General features: G+C 35.4%; 1 protein-coding gene across 1 annotated transcript in view; it reads left to right on the forward strand.

The window, feature by feature from the left end:
* LOC121376476 (2'-5'-oligoadenylate synthase-like protein 2) overlaps window positions 1–10,139 on the forward strand; it is a 69,809-nt gene extending 59,670 nt beyond the window's left edge. The window contains exons 4-6 of the mRNA XM_041504353.1: window positions 955–1,109; window positions 3,918–4,108; window positions 7,383–10,139. Of these exons, the coding sequence (XP_041360287.1) occupies window positions 955–1,109; window positions 3,918–4,108; window positions 7,383–7,500 (464 nt within the window). The 3' untranslated portion in view covers window positions 7,501–10,139. The remainder of the gene's footprint in view (window positions 1–954; window positions 1,110–3,917; window positions 4,109–7,382) is intronic.
* Window positions 10,140–19,125: the final 8,986 nt, after the last annotated feature.

The following is a 19,125-nucleotide window of genomic DNA, read 5'->3' on the forward strand; positions in this document are numbered from 1 at the left end:
TTATAAACATTTGGTGGCATCTGTTATTGCGTTATCGGAGGTAGAATAAGTGTTGATTCAATGAAACGTAAATAATTGATTACGAAAATGGAAAAAAGAAGTTTGTTTTATTTAACGACACCGCTGAAGCACATTGATTAATTATTCATCGGCTATTAGATGTCACACAATTGGTATTTCTGACTCGTAATCAGAGGAAACCCGCTACATTTTTCCTAATGCAGCAAGGGATCTTTTATATCCACTTTCCAACAGGCAGGACAACACCTACCACGGCCTTTGACCAGTTGTGGTGCACTGGTTGGAACGAGAGAAACCCCAATCAGTTGAATGGATTCACTGAGGTGGTTCGATCCTGCGACGCAAGCACCCCAGGCTAGCACTCAACCGAATGAGTTAAATCCCGCCCCTATGAAAATGAGATATTACACTTGTTATTAATATTAATGATACTTGCGATTATGACAGTAACCAATTTAATTAGATTGTACTGAAATCATTTCACTGGATGCAACCACACAATGCATGAAACTTCTCACATATTGTTCCGAATTTATGAAGCCTGTTTTCCTTAGACGCTGGTGTTTAAGCATTGTAAATGTATGTAGTTACACGCGTAAACAGGCTTTGTAAAGTCGGCCCCTAGTGACTAGGTTCATCATTTGTTCATTGTTGCGAGGACTCAACGAAAATGCCTCAGATTACGATTTGAACTTCCACATATTACACTTTCCAATTTAGAAATTTGTTTAATCTTCAATCAAATTGTCTTTCTTAAAAATTATTTGTATAAATAGTAAAAGCGGCCTATATATAATGTGCTTGGGTCCCCATACAATGGTGTCACCCTCCACACTCTCCCCAACCACCACCACAAGCTTATATTCGCTTTAAAAGTTTGACGTAATATGCAATTGATTTGAGTTTTTGTAACATTAGCTTTTACAATTTTAGAAACGATGACGCAAATATACGATGAAATGAGTCGCAAATCGCCAGGAAAACAACAGTTCTATTCTGTATGTTTTGCCGAGAAGCAAGCGGAGTTCGTCAAATCCGTTCCACAAAATGTTAAGAATCTCATTCGACTTGTCAAATATTGGAAAAAGGTACGTATATGAACAAATGTGATGTTACAACCATATTTTGGTCTCAAGTTAAATGCGCAGGTATGTTTGTCTGTTTTTGTTTAACGACACCACTAGAGCACACTGATGTATTAATCATCGGCTATTGCATGTAATTTTGACAAATAGTTTTAGAAAGGGGTCTTTATATATATATACGAGTATATATATATATATATATATATATATATATATATATATATATATATATATATATATATATATATATATATATATATCAATATATATATATATATATATATATATGCACCATCCCACATACAGGATACCGCGACCTTTGATATACCAGTCGGTGCAGGTATATGTGCACGTGATAATATTATAGCATAATATACGAGGACCGTTTGAATACATCTGATTTAATTGCACTCTTTTATGTGTATTTCAAACATTCGTTTATGTTAGTCCATGTAGACGAAGTTTGTATAAACATGGTATACAGTAGTTGTCCAGTTACTCCGCAATCAACAAGACGCTTAATTGGTCGGTGTCTGAAATTCCATCTTTCATGTTCGCGTTGTACTGCCACGGGTCGTTGTAACGGGGTTAATGTCTTCCCTAGTCTGTCCCATAGGTGGCTACTGCACTATATGCTTTAGTGAAAGAAAATACTATGTTTGTCAGTCGTAGCATGTCATTTGTTGCGGTCATGAAAAAGCTTCATTCTGTCGAAACAGTCCTGAGATAGTGGCAGTCCTCCTACGGGTGGTAGAGTAAGGATGAAGTAGTCTTGTGCCGTGACCGCATCCGTCATACATATTCGACGCATTCATTTATTTTAGAGAAAGATCCTCCTGCTCAGTGTGAACGTTGTCAGTGTACACGGACTGTGCACCACATTTTGGTGGAGTGTAATCATCTGAAGCCGACGAGAAACGATGTATTTGGCAACAAAAATGTTTTGGAATCTTTTAAATTCCACGCAGAATTAATTTTAAACTTATATTTCTATGCAATGTTTTAAAATATATTTACCTTGATATTTGTATTATATACTCTTCAAAAGAAGAAACGCAAAACCACATTGTCGTAACATTTGGAGAATTGATTTAATTATTGAATGGTGAGTCCGATAATTACCAAATGTTGCAGGATTGTTCACAATTCACTCTAGTCCATTGTGAGTAAGTGATAGGACACACCACCAAGGTCAAGGTCATCTGGAGTCAATACCGGGTGTGGCCTCCGCGTGTGTTGACAACTGCCTGGCACCGCCTGCCCATTGAAGCAACCAGAGTACGGATGACGTCCCGGGGGATGGTGGCCCACTCGGCCTGCAAGGCTGCTGCCAGCTCGGGCAGGGTCTGGGGCTGTGGTTGTCGCTGTCGGAGGCATCGGTCCAACTCGTCCCATAGATGCTCAATTGGGTTCAAATCAGGTGATGTCGATGGCCAAGGAAGGACATTAATGTTGTTGTTCTGTAGGAAAGCCGTTGTGAGACGTGCTGTGTGAGGCCTGGCGTTGTCATGTTGGAACACTGCGTTGGCGTTGGCCATAACTGGAACGATGTGTGGCCGGAGGATCTGGTCAGTGTAGCCCTGTGCATTCAGGTTGCCCTGCACGTGGACCAGGTCAGTTCTGCCAGTGTGTGAGATGGCTGCCCACACCATGACACTACCCCCGCCGAATCTGTCCACTTCCTGCACGCAGTTTGCCGCATAACGTTCACCACGACGCCTATACACGCGACATCTTCCATCATGACGTCGGAGCAGAAATCGGGACTCGTCACTGAACCACACCTGTCTCCATCGCAGTTGAGGCCATTGTCGATGAATCTGGCACCACTGCAGTCGGAGTCGACGGTGTTGTGGTGTTAAGATGACACCCTCGAACTGGACGTCTGGCACGAATTCCTACCTCACGTAGGCGGTTCCGTACGGTCTGGTCGGATATCCTGCGCAAACCTGGTATTGCTGCGGCTGTGGAGGTGGCAGTAGTCAATCGTTCCCGAAGGTGGCGTACCCGGATGTAGCGGTCCTGCCCGGGGGTAGTGACCCGTGGTCGACCGGATCTAGGGAGGTCACGTGTTGATCCATGTTGCTGGTAACGGTCCCACAGTCTGGAGATGGTGCTTGGGGACACATGGAATGCCTTGGCAACGGCCGTTCTGGATTCGCCTGCGTCTAGTCGGCCGATGGCATTGTTTCTCTGCGGTGCACTGAGACGTGGCATGTCCTGGATTGTCAACTGTCGGCCAGATACAGAGGCCAGGCAAGCGAACACCCTGCACTTTTATACTGTCGGTGTTCATGTTGCACGTGCAGACAACGCACGTGCAGTGGTGACATGGTTTGCACGTGGCTGCGTTTTTGCGAATATTCACATTTTGGAACTTTATTGTACAGTAGCTGCGTTTTATCGAATGTAACCGTGGGATTGTGTTTGGGACATGCAATGACCTTATATTCATAAAGCATGAACCGGTAGGAAACATAAAATCGGAGTTATAACCCATTTGTACCCTTTTGCGTTTCTTTTTTTGAAGAGTATATTATACGTTTCCCGACAACTCTTTACACTGTGTATTTACATAATTATATAAATAGTATTCTTAATATAAATAATATTTCCATGTACTTACCTTTTCTGACACCCAATAGCCGATGTGTATTTATGTGCTGGGGTGTCGTTAAACATTCGTTCATTCGTTGGTTCATTGGTTATTCATAATAGACACTCCCTGGTTGTTAGTTGGTTGTGTTGGTTGGTTCGTTCATTCATTCATTCATTCATTCATTCATTCATTCATTCATTCATTGTTTTCAGACTGAAGATGTCGGACTCAAGTCATATGTCCTTGAATTGCTTATTATTCATCTGTGGCGAGAATGTGAAAACCGCCAGTTTTTTTCCATGGAGGAAATGTTCACAAAGGTCATGAAACGTTTGAGAAGTTTCTCAGACACGAAGATACTATGGGGAGATAACTACGTGGCTAGCAGATACAACGACCGCATGTAAGTATACATCATGTCAAAAAGGCAGAAAGGTGACAGAATTAGTTTTTAAATGTACAGTGGTGTATATGCAAAACACAAAACTGCTATAATGACAGTAAGGTTGTTTTGTATGTATATATCCCCCGCCCTCAAACCCTCCCCCCCCCCCCACAAAAAACTCCAAACAAACAAGAAACAAACCCCAAAATCACCAACCACAAACAATATCAGAGGCAGATCTAGGGGCCCTAAATTTTGCGACAGTTATAAGTTTATTATATATTATTTTTCTCTTTTTTTTTTACGTTGGAGAAGGGAGGATCCGCCTCCAAACCTCCCCCAAAGTTCCCTTGGCATTCCGCCTCCTATCACTGGGGCCCTCCCTAAGATGGTATAGGTTTAAAACTAAATAGATTAATATGTCTTTATATGAATTTTATCTTTATTCATTATGTTGGCGCTGTCAAAATATTGAATGTTCTATGTCTTCTGCTGCCAGATCTGCAGTTCGCGCCAACATAGACGCGGTGTGTTTTGTCACATTCGATTCAGCATAAGTGTGTTTCTTTTTTAACTAGTACCATACTCGCCAGACACTGAAATCGATGGTCGCCCAACGGACTACCTTTGTAAAATTCTTAGTCGCCCTTAGCCAATAAAGGTTGCTACGGGCGACTGCTAATTTTCAACTCTGCGATAATAATAATAATAAACTACTAACAACTGAGATATAATTATATATATAAATAACAAGATTATAAATTTCGACATTCTTCTCACATAGACCGTTAATAAGGCAGCAGCAATCAGATGATAAAAATCATAATAAAGCATTGGTGAATATTATAAAATTTAGAATACCATTTGTCAGTAAGTTTTATAATAATTATTTTAAACTAGAATCGGTTATAATTACTTAAGATACTAACATTGTCACAGGATATCATGGGTTAGGACAAGAAATTAGTTTTTCATTATCATTTCTAGAAACAATGATATGTTTCGATAAACTTAAGAAATTCCTAAACCATCATAAAATCCTGGATATTGGATAGTTTGGAATGTGTGTTGTTTATAAGGGCTCAACAGCACACATACCCAACCCAGACATCTAGTTGAAGAATCACCTAATTATGACTAAACGCTTTCGACATATCAGAGGCAAAACCATGATCATTATAATTAACATTTCAGGAATGTCTCAATATCTCGACACACGGATATTCAACACGGTAATGCCGAATAGGTTCACTTTAAAGTGTTAGTCTCTGTCTCAAGGTTGAAGCGCTTGTGTGTAATTATCTTCATTAAAACTGGCGGTTTGTAATGGTACTGAAATCATAATGACTTATAAAATGACCAAACAATACTGACAATGGCACGAAATGACTGAGATTCGTCAACGTAGTAAAATAACCAAAACGTCAATGAACAAATTACCACATATCAAAAAGGGATTAAAAACGATACTGAAAGAGCAAATAGATTATGTTTAATTTGTGATAAAGATATTGAAGATGAATTTCATTTTGTACTGGTATGTCCATTTTATAGTGAATTAAGAAGGTCATATATTAAACCCTACTATTGGAAAACCCCATCTGTTCACAAATTTATTCAACTATTTTCTATTAATAACATTAAGCAGTTACGCAATTTAGGAAATTATCTGTATCAAGCTACCCAGTCATTTACTTATTTATTTAATTATAAAAATTATTATTTATTTATTTATTGTTTACTTACTTTCATTGAACATTATTTCATTGTGTGTCACCATTGTTCACCTGTGTATTTGTCTATTTTCTATTAATAACATTAAGCAGTTACGCAATTTAGGAAATTATCTGTATTAAGCTACCCAGTCATTTACTTATTTATTTAATTATAAAAAGTATTATTTATTTATTTATTGTTTACTTACTTTCAGTGAACATTATTTCATTGTGTGTCACCATTGTTCACCTGTGTATTTGTCTATTTTCTATTAATAACATTAAGCAGTTACGCAATTTAGGAAATTATCTGTATCAAGCTACCCATTGTATTATTTATTTATTTATTGAACATTATTTCATTGTGTGTCACCATTGTTCACCTGTGTATTTGTGTATTTATATATTTATATTTTTTCTTCTTGTAACTGATGAGCTTTTTAGCTCGAAGTCAATAAAGAATGAATGAATGATAATTAATTCACTGCTTATGAGCCTAGGAATAATGTTGTTGTTTTCTTTTGTATATTATGTACATGACGCTTGTATATCAAATTGTCGTCTTCGTCTAAATATTAGCGACCTAAATGGACACAAATTTACACGTTTTATATCGGATACTCCAATCTGTGCCTGTGGCCATCCTATTGAGAATTCTGAACATTTCTTACTCCATTGCCCAAACTATGACAGACAACGTGCTCAATTTCTATTTGCTTACTCAAATTTAAATTACAAAGTGCTTTTACTTGGAAATCCAAATTTTGATGACCAAGAAAACGTTGACATTTTTAAAACGGTTCAACAGTTTATTGTTGCAAGCAAACGCTTTGACATTATCTGACAATTCTCATTCATTCATTCTCTCTCTCTCTCTGTCTCTGTCTCTCCCTCTCTCTCTCTCATTCTGTCTGTCTGTCCTCCTGTTTCTGTTCATTTCTCGTATGTTGTGTGTGATTGTTTTTCTCACAACTATTGTTTTGTCTGCTATGTTTTGTAAAAATTGTATTTGTAAAATGTAGGGAGAGACCTTAATATAGGCATCGCCTGTTGGTCAATCCCAAACGTTAAACGTTAATAAATATTGTTTTAAAAAAAAACAATTGTGTGGACGTACAAACAAAATAACTATAGTGCTGATGATATACTTATTTATGTTTATACCTAATAATATTGTGGGGACGTAGAAACAAAAGAACTATATTATTGATGATATACTTATTTATGTTTATACCTAACAATAACAAATAATGCCACTTTTGTAAATATTTAGAAATGAAAAGGAATGAATGAATGTTTTATTTAACGACGCACTCACGGTTATATGACATCGGACATAATTATGTATAAGAATCACACAGATAGCGAGAAGGAAAACTCGCTGTTGCCACGCAATGGGCTACTCTTTCCGATTAGCAGCGACTGATCTTTTATATGCAGCACCAAACAGAATGGATAGTTCATACCACGGCCTTGGTTACACCAGATGTGGAGCAATGGCTGAAACGAGAAATGTCCAGTTATAGAAGAAACCCTCAGAGATATATATCTCCACGTTGTTACCTTCTGTTTTTCAGAGACGTTCCTGTATTACTGGATGTGGTGAACCCATTTAACAATCTGATGCCAAGCAGTGATAAAGTGCGTATCGTCGAGGAAAAAGCGGCCGAGCTTCTCGGAAGAATGCGAAAATGAATAAACATCATCACTGAAACCAGTTTTAATGCCAGACGGCATGTTTAAACTTGAACCACATGTTCTTCAGATTTATAATGCATGTGTATGTTATGTGTAGCTGTTTTAAAATAAAATCAGTTAATATCGACAATAACAGTGCACCTTTAACTTGGTTTATTTTAATACAATTGTGCAAGATTTGTATAGTACACCAGGGTTGAAAATCAGCAGTCGCCCGGTCGCCCGTGGCGACCTTTATTGGCTAAGGGCGATTAAGAATCTTACAAAGGTAGTCCGTTGGGCGATGATCTGGCGAGTATGATACCAGTTGAAAAAAGAAAGACTGAAACTGAATTGAATGTGACAAAACAAACTGCGTCTGTGTTGGCGCGAACTACAGATCTGGTAGCAGAATACATAGCACATGCTCTATATTTTGACAGCGCCATGTTCGGCTTATGTGGCTTTGGGCCGGGTCTTTGTACAAATAAGAGCTCAAAACGTATTGAAGACATTGCATGTATTTCTAAAATCTGGAAGTTGTCTGCTTATTGGAATGGACTGGATACACCATAATTACCTAGTAGAGCTACTGTTTGACAATTGTTATTTAATGTTATGGTTAAACGGAATCAAATTTAATTAGCTTACATTATTCTGGTACAAAATCAAAATCTTGCAGTTTTAACACACTACCGTGAGCGTATGCACGCATACACAAAGAACAATTTTTTTTTTCATTACTACAAGGCTTACTCCAAAAGTCAGTTAAATGATTGTCGTTATCGGTATTCTTTTAAGTTTATGCGATTTGCATGAAATAAGAACTGATCTAAAGTGACACCAAGACTGACATGATGACATAACCGTCCAAATATTACAGTGATAAACAATAAGTCAAAAGAATAACCAGTGTTAAGTACTGTTAGTTATTGTACACAACATGATAAATAGAAGAAATATTAGCATTCATTGTCGTGGGTAGTGGCACAAAACCTAAACGGTTTATAAAATGAAACAGATGATATAATATTTTTTAAATGTTAATTTTTTGTTGTTGTAATTTCAAGTTTGCCATTTTGATATGCATATGAATATATGTATGCTGGAAATAATAGTGCGCTTAATATTTGATGCTGCTTTGGTGTGTCATTCTTTCGTTTATGCTTTGGTGTGTCATTGTTTTTTTTCTCACCACAACAATACAATATACATTCGCATTGTATCATTTTCTATATGTACTCTCTAGACATATAACTAACACTATACTATATTTTTGTTATGTTCTAAGTAAGTTGCGACCATTGTAATATTGTAGTATTGTGTCAACTCTCTTTGCATCCATTCTAAACTGGGTACATACGACTTTAAATAACTTTTAAATATTAGTGATTTAATTTTTATTATAATAACATTAATCGGATCATTATTACTTGTTTTATATCCCAAACTAATATTTTCTTTTGTCAAGTTAATTGTCCTATTTATTTCCTTATTAATCAAGTTTTGTAACTGGATCCAAAGAGTATTGATTTCCCAAAGTAAATGTATCACACTGTGACAGAACATGGTCCCTGTTCACAAAATAAGCATAAAGGAGAGTCAGTAGATCCAATTTTAAACAACCAGTTCTTTACTGGAAGAATATTATTGATAGTTTTATACTGGTATCATCTAAGCTCTGTACTTTAAGTACATCTAAAAGGGGTACCATTTATCTTCATCCATTCATTATATGTGTATGTACAATTTAATATCATTTCCCATATCAGATTACCTTTGGTTTTTATACAATTTGAATTCAACAAAATATTATAGTAAAATTACTTCCTTTTAAATTTAATCTTAAAAGATGTATATTGTATAAAATACTTGGGCTTGCTAACGTCTTAAATTTTATCTTAAAAGATGTATATTGTATAAAATACTTGGGCTTGATAACATCTTAAATTTAATCTTAAAAGATGTATATTGTATAAAATACTTGGGCTTGCTAACATCTTAAATTTAATCTTAAAAGATGTATATTGTATAAAATACTTGGGCTTGCTAACATCTTAAATTTTTATCTTGAGTACTTGACAATGACGTTTTATTGCAGTTATAACACCCTGAAATTAAAAAGAAAACAAATTAGAATCAATATTATAAATTAGTTTAAACTTCATATTTTGTAGAAAACCTTTTTAATCTAACAAATCGTATAAATCGAGTTCCTACATTACGTCGATCGGTGTAACTTGTTTGTTTATTATCTGTTCTAATATCATAATTAGATCATATATGTTAGGATTGTAACATTTCATTATTCATTTTATGTTGAATATTGTTTTAGGTAAGAACATTAAGTTAAAGGGATATCTTTCCAAAAAGCATTTTCAATATTATGCATAATATCTTTTATGTATTTTGCATCATAGTTGAATATCGATTGAAATATTTCATTTTCGGTATATAGCAATGTTTTCCCATGATGAATCTGTAGTTATAATGCTTTTAGCCATGCAGGATTTTTTGTGTCATGATATATTGAGGTTATTACCAGTGTTTTTCGGTATCGTCAATATATATTAGGAATAAAAATTGTATTATGCGAGCCTCTGGCGAGCATAATACATTATTTTTATTCCTAATATATGATATTGACGATACCGAAAAACACGAGGGTAATAATCTCTTTATCATATAATCTCAAGCTTAATATAACGTGTTTTTGTAAACTGTACACGCAACTTTAATTCCAGTCAGCCATTACGCGATATTCAAATGACATAAGAATATGTGGCGCGGTGTATTTTTGAATGGAAATGACGTCAATCTCGAATTACGTCATTTTGGATGTCCTTACATCAAAATAAACTAGGGCCTAACGTTTTTTTTGTTTTCTGAACGCTGGACAGCTTTCAGTGTAAAATTGCTATTGAAATGTTTTTATTTGATGACTATGAATGCATGCGTCAATTATGGAGTGTCACCCATGTGCGTTTGCTTAAATGTCAATAAACCTAATGCTGTGACCTCCATTAATTTACATCTAATTTGCAAAGTTATCAAATTGTTAAAGTATGTGATCTGAAAAATATCACATACTTTGATTGCACTGAAAATGTAAGATATTATATGATAAATTCTTGTATCTTAAACACTTTAATTCTGCCATGTTCAATAATTTTGGTCATTTGTTGACATTTAAGCTTTCTGGTTTTCCTTTCCATATAGATATTTAAAAGTTACATTATAAATCTTGCATGTCTTTAACTGGCGAATTTGGAATGAATGAAATTAAATTATTTAATTTAGCTAAGATTAAGGATTTTAAAACTGTTTCTACCTAGAGGTGTTAATGTTCTACTTGCGCAAATTATCATAAGATATTATGAATGGAATTGATTTTTTTCTGGATAATTAGCTTCATCCATGTTTCCTAAATCTGTATCAAAATTAATACCTAATAACGTAGATTTTTTTGTCCATTCAAAATTTCATTCTTTACAAATCTTATATCTGTGGTTTTTTGTTTCATCCTATTCTGATTAATTTTGTTTTATTAATTTAGAACTGTATATAGACTTTTTTCAGTTCCATCTAATTGTTGTGTTATCTGCAAATTGAGATAATAAATATTCCAATTTTAATACCTTTTATATATATTTTTCTATATTAGCCTATTAAGGATTTCTACACAAATGAGAAGGATATATGGCGAAATTGGATCACCTTGCCTATAACCTCGAGGTAGTCTAATGAATGGAGTGACAAAACCATTTCCTAGCACACTAGACTGGGCACCTATTTGAAACAAGCAATTCAATTTTTGAATTGATGGACCAAAACCAAAACACTTCAGTGCTTCAGGAATAAAACTCCAGTTTACAGATGAATGCTTTCTCAAAATCAATTAATAAAAGTAATCGAGGAATTTGTTTTATTTCTGTATAATTCACAATATATATCAGCCGTGTCTACCCGGTAGAAACCCTATTACCAGTCGTGTCTACCCGGTAGAAACCTATTATTTCAGACATTGCAAATTGCAGCTAATGCTATTTTATATGTCTCGTTTAATTGGGATGTTGTTATCCAATTTTTAATATATTTTTGGGGTTTACTTGGTTTCGGAATACATGTTATTAAAGTTCTCCATTTGTATATGCATAGTTTAATGACTTGATTAAAAGGCGTTCCAAATCATGCCATGTGTCATTCTTGTTACTATAGTAAAAAATACCATACTTTTCAATTCTTAAGTATTCTGTATCATTATGTTTTGTATTTATTGTGACCGAGTTTTCAAGTTATTTATACGTAAACATATAAGTTTGTGAATAAAATGCATATAACTGAAAAAGGGTTTGCACTTTGCACATACCATAAGCATTAACATCACTGGCCAAATTATAAACTGCTGACTTATATGTAGAATATAACTCTTCTTCCAGACAATCTTTCACATCATAAAAACTATGAGATGAAATCGATGCCTTATTTTAGAGTTGTTTATTAATTTATGTAAAATTTAATACCATGAATTATGTCAGTATAATTACGTTTATTTTTAAAATCTTAAAATAAACTAAATAAAAATACATAATTTTTAATTTAAAATTAAATATTTTAATATTTACTTATTTATAGATATTTGACACTATAATCGAAGACCGGACTCGGTGGCGTCGTGGCAGGCCATCGGTCTACAGGCTGGTAGGTACTGGGTTCGGATCCCAGTCGAGGCATGAGATTTTCAATCCAGATACCGACTCCAAACCCTGAGTGAGTGCTCCGCAAGGCTCAATGGGTAGGTGTAAACCACTTGCACCGACCAGTGATCCATAACTGGTTCAACAAAGGCCATGGTTTGTGCTATCCTGCCTGTGGGAAGCGCAAATAAAAGATCCCTTGCTGCTAATCGGAAGAGTAGCCCATGTAGTGGCGACAGCGGGTTTCCTCTCAAAATCTGTGTGGTCCTTAACCATATGTCTGACGCCATATAACCGTAAATAAAATGTGTTGAGTGCGTCGTTAAATAAAACATTTTCTTTCTATAATCGAAATGCTGCTATAGAAGACATATACAGGTATATAGTGTAAAGATTCAACTCTGAACTATTTTTAAAAGGAACTTAAAAAAACAACAAAAAAACAAATAAACAACAGCATTTTCTTTACAAATTTATAAATTCCATGGTTTCGTTACTTTGCTTTCTTCATTATTTTTATAAATTAGCGTTTATTCCCATGGTGAAGATGAAGAACGTGTTCGAAATAGAAATGAAAGGAATGTTTGTGTGACGACCCCGTCAGAATTTAGTTTAATCCACGGTTTTAAGGCGTCCGATTTAGGTCGGTTGTGACACCTGGTCAACAGAAACAGACAAGAAACAGATCACAATTGAAATAGGTTACCTAAGGCGACTGTCTTAATAATGAGTTAAACCACGCTTAAGTTGCGCTGAAAGTGAGGGGCTTAATGTCAGCGTACTTTTTTAAAACAAAAAATAAATGTCAATACAAATCTACGTATCAAAATAAACAGTTTTTATGTTCGTTTTTAGAAGGGGGACAAAAAGAGTATGTTTTGCATGCTTGTGAAAACATTAACAATGGTGCATTACAAAGACAGGAAAGCACATACCACGGTCTTTGGCCAGGTGTGGTGCACTGGTTCTAACAAGAAAACACCCAGTCAGTTGAATGGGTCAACCGAGGTGGTTGATCCTGTGACGTGAGCACTTCAAGCGAGCACTAACCCGAATGAGCTAAATCTCGCCCCAGAACAAATGATGTCCACACACATTATTTCCAGTCTGTTCTTAACAAGTTTACAGGTCTCATTTGTCATCTAATTCAACCAGAACTTTACGTCATGCAAATCCACGGGAATCCATTTTCTTTGCACACGAGTTTCCTACAACGATTTAAGTCACTAATTAATTCAAAATGTTTGATACTAATAAATAATATCATTATTATTTGGACGGGGAATTACCAATCTGATTCAAATTAGCTCTACTGGTCTACCAGTAGATCTAACAGCATTGCGTGGACTCCCATGTCCAGGTGACATTTCATCTATAAATAACAATTTAAATATCTATCAATTACACTTCGTCTTTTATAGCGTTATTCGGGACATACAGATTGTAAAAAAATCGGGCGAGACTATTTATGCAATAGGCGAACTTGTTGGTCTATTTCAACATTGAAAAGACAGGGGGAAAAGTGCAGTAATAAACGCTGGATTGTATACTAGTATAAACAGATTTTATGGCTATACCATCACGGTTTTTGTCGTCTTGAAACGAATTTTATGTAAAATGTTATATTGAAATTAGTTTCCGGCATACTTCGTAATTCACCCGAATTATTTCGTATACCTTCGGCATAATCCCGAATGTTTTCAAAAAAAAATTCAAATCACTGGCATGATTTTGCAAGTAAGGTTTTGATTGGTCGAATGAAAGATCAACTGGACATGAGCTCCAACGGGCTGCTGTTAGATCCACATGTAATAGTGGAGCTAATTTTAATTAGATTGGGGAATTAATTTTTTTTTTTTTCTTTTCTTTTAACTCACTTATGAGGAATGACAGTATAGTCAACTTCTTAAAGAAATTCCTGAGTTTGCTGCATTGTAAGATATTTCCGACTAATAAAATATTTCTACGATTAAACTTACATGTTAAATATATTTTCTTGTCTAGAATATCAGTGTCTGTATATTCAATGTTTGTAAGAAGCCCAAACTGGATTTTGTCTTCCAATAATTTCGTACGTACGAAAAATAAAACATTTTAGGAAATAAAATGAAATTTAATCTGGTACAAATATTAGAACGATCAGAAATACGTTTAATATACAGCCACTAATATTTTATGCAGAAAAATATAGCTCGTGCGCAAGAAGAGTGGACCACGTGGTACAACCGTGTACACCGCGAGTATAAAAACACCTGCGACCATGTCCGACCATTAAGTCCACTTTAAGATGATGTAACGAGCGACTCCCGACCGTCACGACCATTTAAGAGCAGTTGCACCCATAGTGGCGAGATTTGAAAGATTATATGACCGCGAAAGTGTGCGTAGAAAGTCGTTCATGTTAAAAGGAAAGCCAAACGGAATTATGGAACAGTTCCCCTACGAAATAGTAGAGAGGCGAAGATTACTTTTCCCGCTTTTCAGAGAGGCGAAACAAAAAAATCAGAGGGTTTCTTTTGTTGCAGACAAACTATTTATTGATGGAAATCGTGTTTATCCGAAAGAAAATGCTGCAGAACCACTGAACTCTACTCGACAGACTCGACCTAGAAGTGAGACAAGCCCCGAAATGCATGCAAGTAAACGCAGTTGTCACAATCGCCAAATCCAAGCCCCAGTCCAATCCCAAGCTACATGTTCGGAGATGACTCACGTATAGGGGTGGCTAGGAGGATCAGATTGTGATCTGTTAGCTAACAAAGTGTGCCTACCTGCTTGCCTAAAACCGGCCTCGGTGGCGTCGTGGCAGGCCATCGGTCTACAGGCTGGTAGGCACTGGGTTCGGATCCCAGTTGAGGTATGGGATTTTTAATCCAGATACCGACTCCAAACCCCGAGTGAGTGCTCCGCAAGGCTCAATGGGTAGGTGTAAACCACTTGCACCGACCAGTGATCCATAACTGGTTCAACAAAGGCCATGGTTTGTGCTATCCTGCCTGTGGGAAGCGCAAATAAAAGATCCCTTGCTACCTGTCGTAAAAAGAATAGCCTATGTGGCGACAGCGGGTTTCCTCTAAAAACAGTGTCAAAATGACCATATGTTTGACGTCCAATAGCCGATGATAAGATAAAAAAATCAATGTGCTCTAGTGGCGTCGTTAAATAAAACAAACTTTACTTTTGCTTGCCTAAAATTGTTGTGTTTGAATGTGTGTGGTTTAAAATCTAAGTTAAACATACCTGAATTCCAGTCGTTTGTATATGACTATGATATAATGTGTTTCTGTGAAACGAAAACCAGCGATTTAGACTTCATAGAAATACCTGGTTATACATTTATTATGAAAAATAGAAAATGTCACTCGGTGAAATTGTCTGGTGGTATTGGTTTAGCGGTTAAAACAAAATATGTAAATAATGTTGATTTTACTGTAGATGGTAAATCTAAGTATATATTATGGTTTAGAATCAATTCAGAGTTGCTAAGCAACAATGTAAGTATGATAGTTGGAACTGTTTATATCCCACCTGAAGGATCACCATACAATAATGAAGATACGTTTCAAACAATAAACTCAGAAATAAGTGAACACTTACTATTGAATATCCCGTTACTTCTTCTTGGTGACTTTAATGCCAGTACTAACTTGTTATCTGATTATGTAAATATTGACAATGATATAGTGTGTTTTAATAACATTAATAATATTATGTTCAACTGCATGGATGATAGTAATATTTTACAATCCTTACATGTACCAACTGAAAGACATAACCAAGATAACGGGAAACCAAATAATAATGGCTACAAACTTATTGAAATGTGTAAAATGAACAATCTTTATATTTTAAATGGTAGGATTGGCGATGATAAGTATGTCGGGAAAGTAACATGTAAAGGTGTAAGTACTGTAGACTACGCCATTGCTACGCATGACGTTTTTAGTTTTGTATATAATTTTAAGGTGTGCGATTTCAACCCACTATATTCGGATATTCACTGTGCAATTGAACTGAAAGTGAACTGCAATACTCAAGACACCCCAACATCGTTCACGTGTCATCAATATAAAACAAAGCCACGCAGATGGAATGCGACTCTGCAAAATAACTTCAAAGACGCTGTTGGCCAGACAGAGAGTGACACTATACTGAATACTTTATTGAACACTACTCACAACCCAAAGAAAGCCATCGACTCAGCAATTAATGAAATTAACAAGCTCTTTGTTGAAAAAGCCGGTGCGGTGTTTGGTGTTGTAACACCACATAACAACCACAGTGTCAAACGCGTTAAACCTATTCACAAGCCGTGGTTTAAAAAAGACTGTGTAAAGGCAAGAAATAAGTTTCATGTAGCCAAACGAAATCACCGTCAACAAAACAGTACAGATAGTCTGCAAGCCCTAAAATCATCGAGTAAACAATACAAAACTATAATACGAAAATACAGCAACGCACATCAGAAGAAACTAGAGAATGATCTCTCTAGAACTTTACAAACTGACCCCATGAGAATCTTTAAACTGATGAAACAAAAACAAGATATGCCAAGCAATAGTCCTTCGTTACAAGAGTTTTATTGTTATTTTAAAGATAATAATTACATGTATGAAAATGATGATAGTGATAATTTATGTGATGTAAATAAGATTGCTGAATCAGCTGATGCAAACAATGTTTTAAATTTGCCTATATCTATTGTTGACGTGCTGAAAGCTGTGAAACAACTTAAAAATAATAAATCATCAGGTCACGATGGCATTATAAATGAGAATATCAAAACTACAGTTGACAAATTCCTTTTGGTTTATGTAACATTATTTAATTTAATTATGGACAGTGGAATTTTCCCAGAAGAATGGCTGATTGGTATTATTACAAATTTATATAAAAAAAACATGGAGACACGAGAAGTGTTGAGAATTATAGACCTATAACTTTACTGTCGTGTTTTAGTAAGCTGTTCACGAACATACTTAACAACAGATTAACTGAATATGTTGAGAGCAATAATATTTTATCGGAATCCCAAGCTGGTTTCAGAAAAGGTTATTCCACTAATGATAACGTCTTCTTACTTTATGCAATAACTGAATTGTTAAAAAGAAAAAAAGATAAATTATATTGTGCTTTTGTTGACCTTAAAAAAGCTTTTGATACTATATGGAGAGTAGGACTTTGGTCCAAATTATTGAAATATAACACTGATGGAAAACATTTCAGAATAGTTCATAGTATGTATAGTGGAATTAAATCATGTGTTAGAAAGAACGGTGAACTTTCTAAATATTTCACTTGTGACATTGACGTGAGGCAAGGAGAAAATTTATCACCTCTTTTATTCTCCTTGTTTTTAAATGATTTGGAGGACTATTTGAAGTCTCAACAGTGCAAAGGAATTACAATTAGTGCTTTTGATTTTGATATATATCTTGACATTGGTCTAACACTATTTATTATGTTATATGCTGATGATACAGCCCTATTGACAAGAAACGAAAGTGACCTTCAGCACATGTTAAATTTTTATGACACATATTGTAAAACATGGAAACTAACAGTAAACGTAACAAAAACAAAGATCGTTATATTCGGAGGTACAAAAAAGGACTATAAGAAAGTTTTCCACTTAGGTACTCTTGAGATTGAAAATGTAAGCGAATATAAATATTTAGGAATATGGTTCGAAAACAATAATAAATTTAACATATGCAAAAAATATTTAGCACAGCAGGCTCCCAAACCCATGTTTTATATTTTAAAGAAATCAAATGAATACTGTTTGTCCATTGAATATCGTTTAAAATTATTTAATGCAATTGTTGTTCCTATATTACTTTATGGTTGTGAAATCTGGGGATTTGATAACATTAATGTATTAGAAAATGTACAGATCCACTTTTTACGATACTTAGCAAATGCAAGAAAAAGTACTCCTATTTATATGTTGTATGGGGAGTTTGGAAGAAAACCACTGTTACTTATACTGTCATTGCGTATTGTGTGTTTTTGGGCTCGTCTTTTGACTGATAAACCTTCCAAGCCATCAGTACAGATCTACAAACTTTTATTTTATGACTATTTACAATGTGGAACAAACCATAAATGGATTATTAATGTTAGTGCGAGTGCGAGTGCGAATAATTTTAACATGCTCACATACCACTAGAGTTTCGAGCATGTCCGTCCCGGGGCCTGTCTCTGGATAGCCAGTGACTTGCTCCGGGACAGAACAAAATTAAGGGGATAATTTTGAAATTTACATCTAAAAATTAAATAGTGGGAATTGACTGCTCGGCCGAATATTTATCTAATTTGGAGCATTTTAGAAGGACAGTCCAAAAATAAATAAGAGAAAGAAGAGAGGATCGGACTATTTAATAATATTTTTGACATAACATTTTGAACGAAGGTCTAAAAAGTTTAAAGTCTGATCTATATGGTCCGGGCCAGGGGGGGAGGGGTAATTTTGAGGTGGGCGGAATTGGAATACGAATTTAGTAGTTAGGTCAAAGACCGAAGACCAAAATGTGCTACCAAAATTAAGTCCAAACAATAAAATTAGAGTGCTCGACCGAAAAGGTTTTAAAGGTGATTTGAGCAATTTAGACGGGCTACCAAAATAAACTGCGTCGGACTGTTTACAAAGAAAAAAAAAAAAAAAAAAAAAAACACCCATAAAATTTTGAACTGCGGCCAAAAATGTTTTTAATGTCCAACTGAGCCCTAAAAAAGGTAGTACATGTCCTAGGAGAGGGTAGGCAGCGGAACTCATGGCGAGTTGATGGGATGATCGGCTCGGAACTTCGGGAAGAAGTGTAGTGAGGTAGGTCGATGTAGCACTCTCCCCGAAGTATGGCTGAGTAGTCTTCCGGAAGTATCAGCTTGATAATCCGATGGACGATTGGATTATCCATGTCTGATTTCAGTAAGCCTTGCCGGT

Source organism: Gigantopelta aegis, chromosome 6 (assembly GCF_016097555.1).
Source record: "Gigantopelta aegis isolate Gae_Host chromosome 6, Gae_host_genome, whole genome shotgun sequence".
NCBI classification, from domain to species: domain Eukaryota; kingdom Metazoa; phylum Mollusca; class Gastropoda; order Neomphalida; family Peltospiridae; genus Gigantopelta; species Gigantopelta aegis.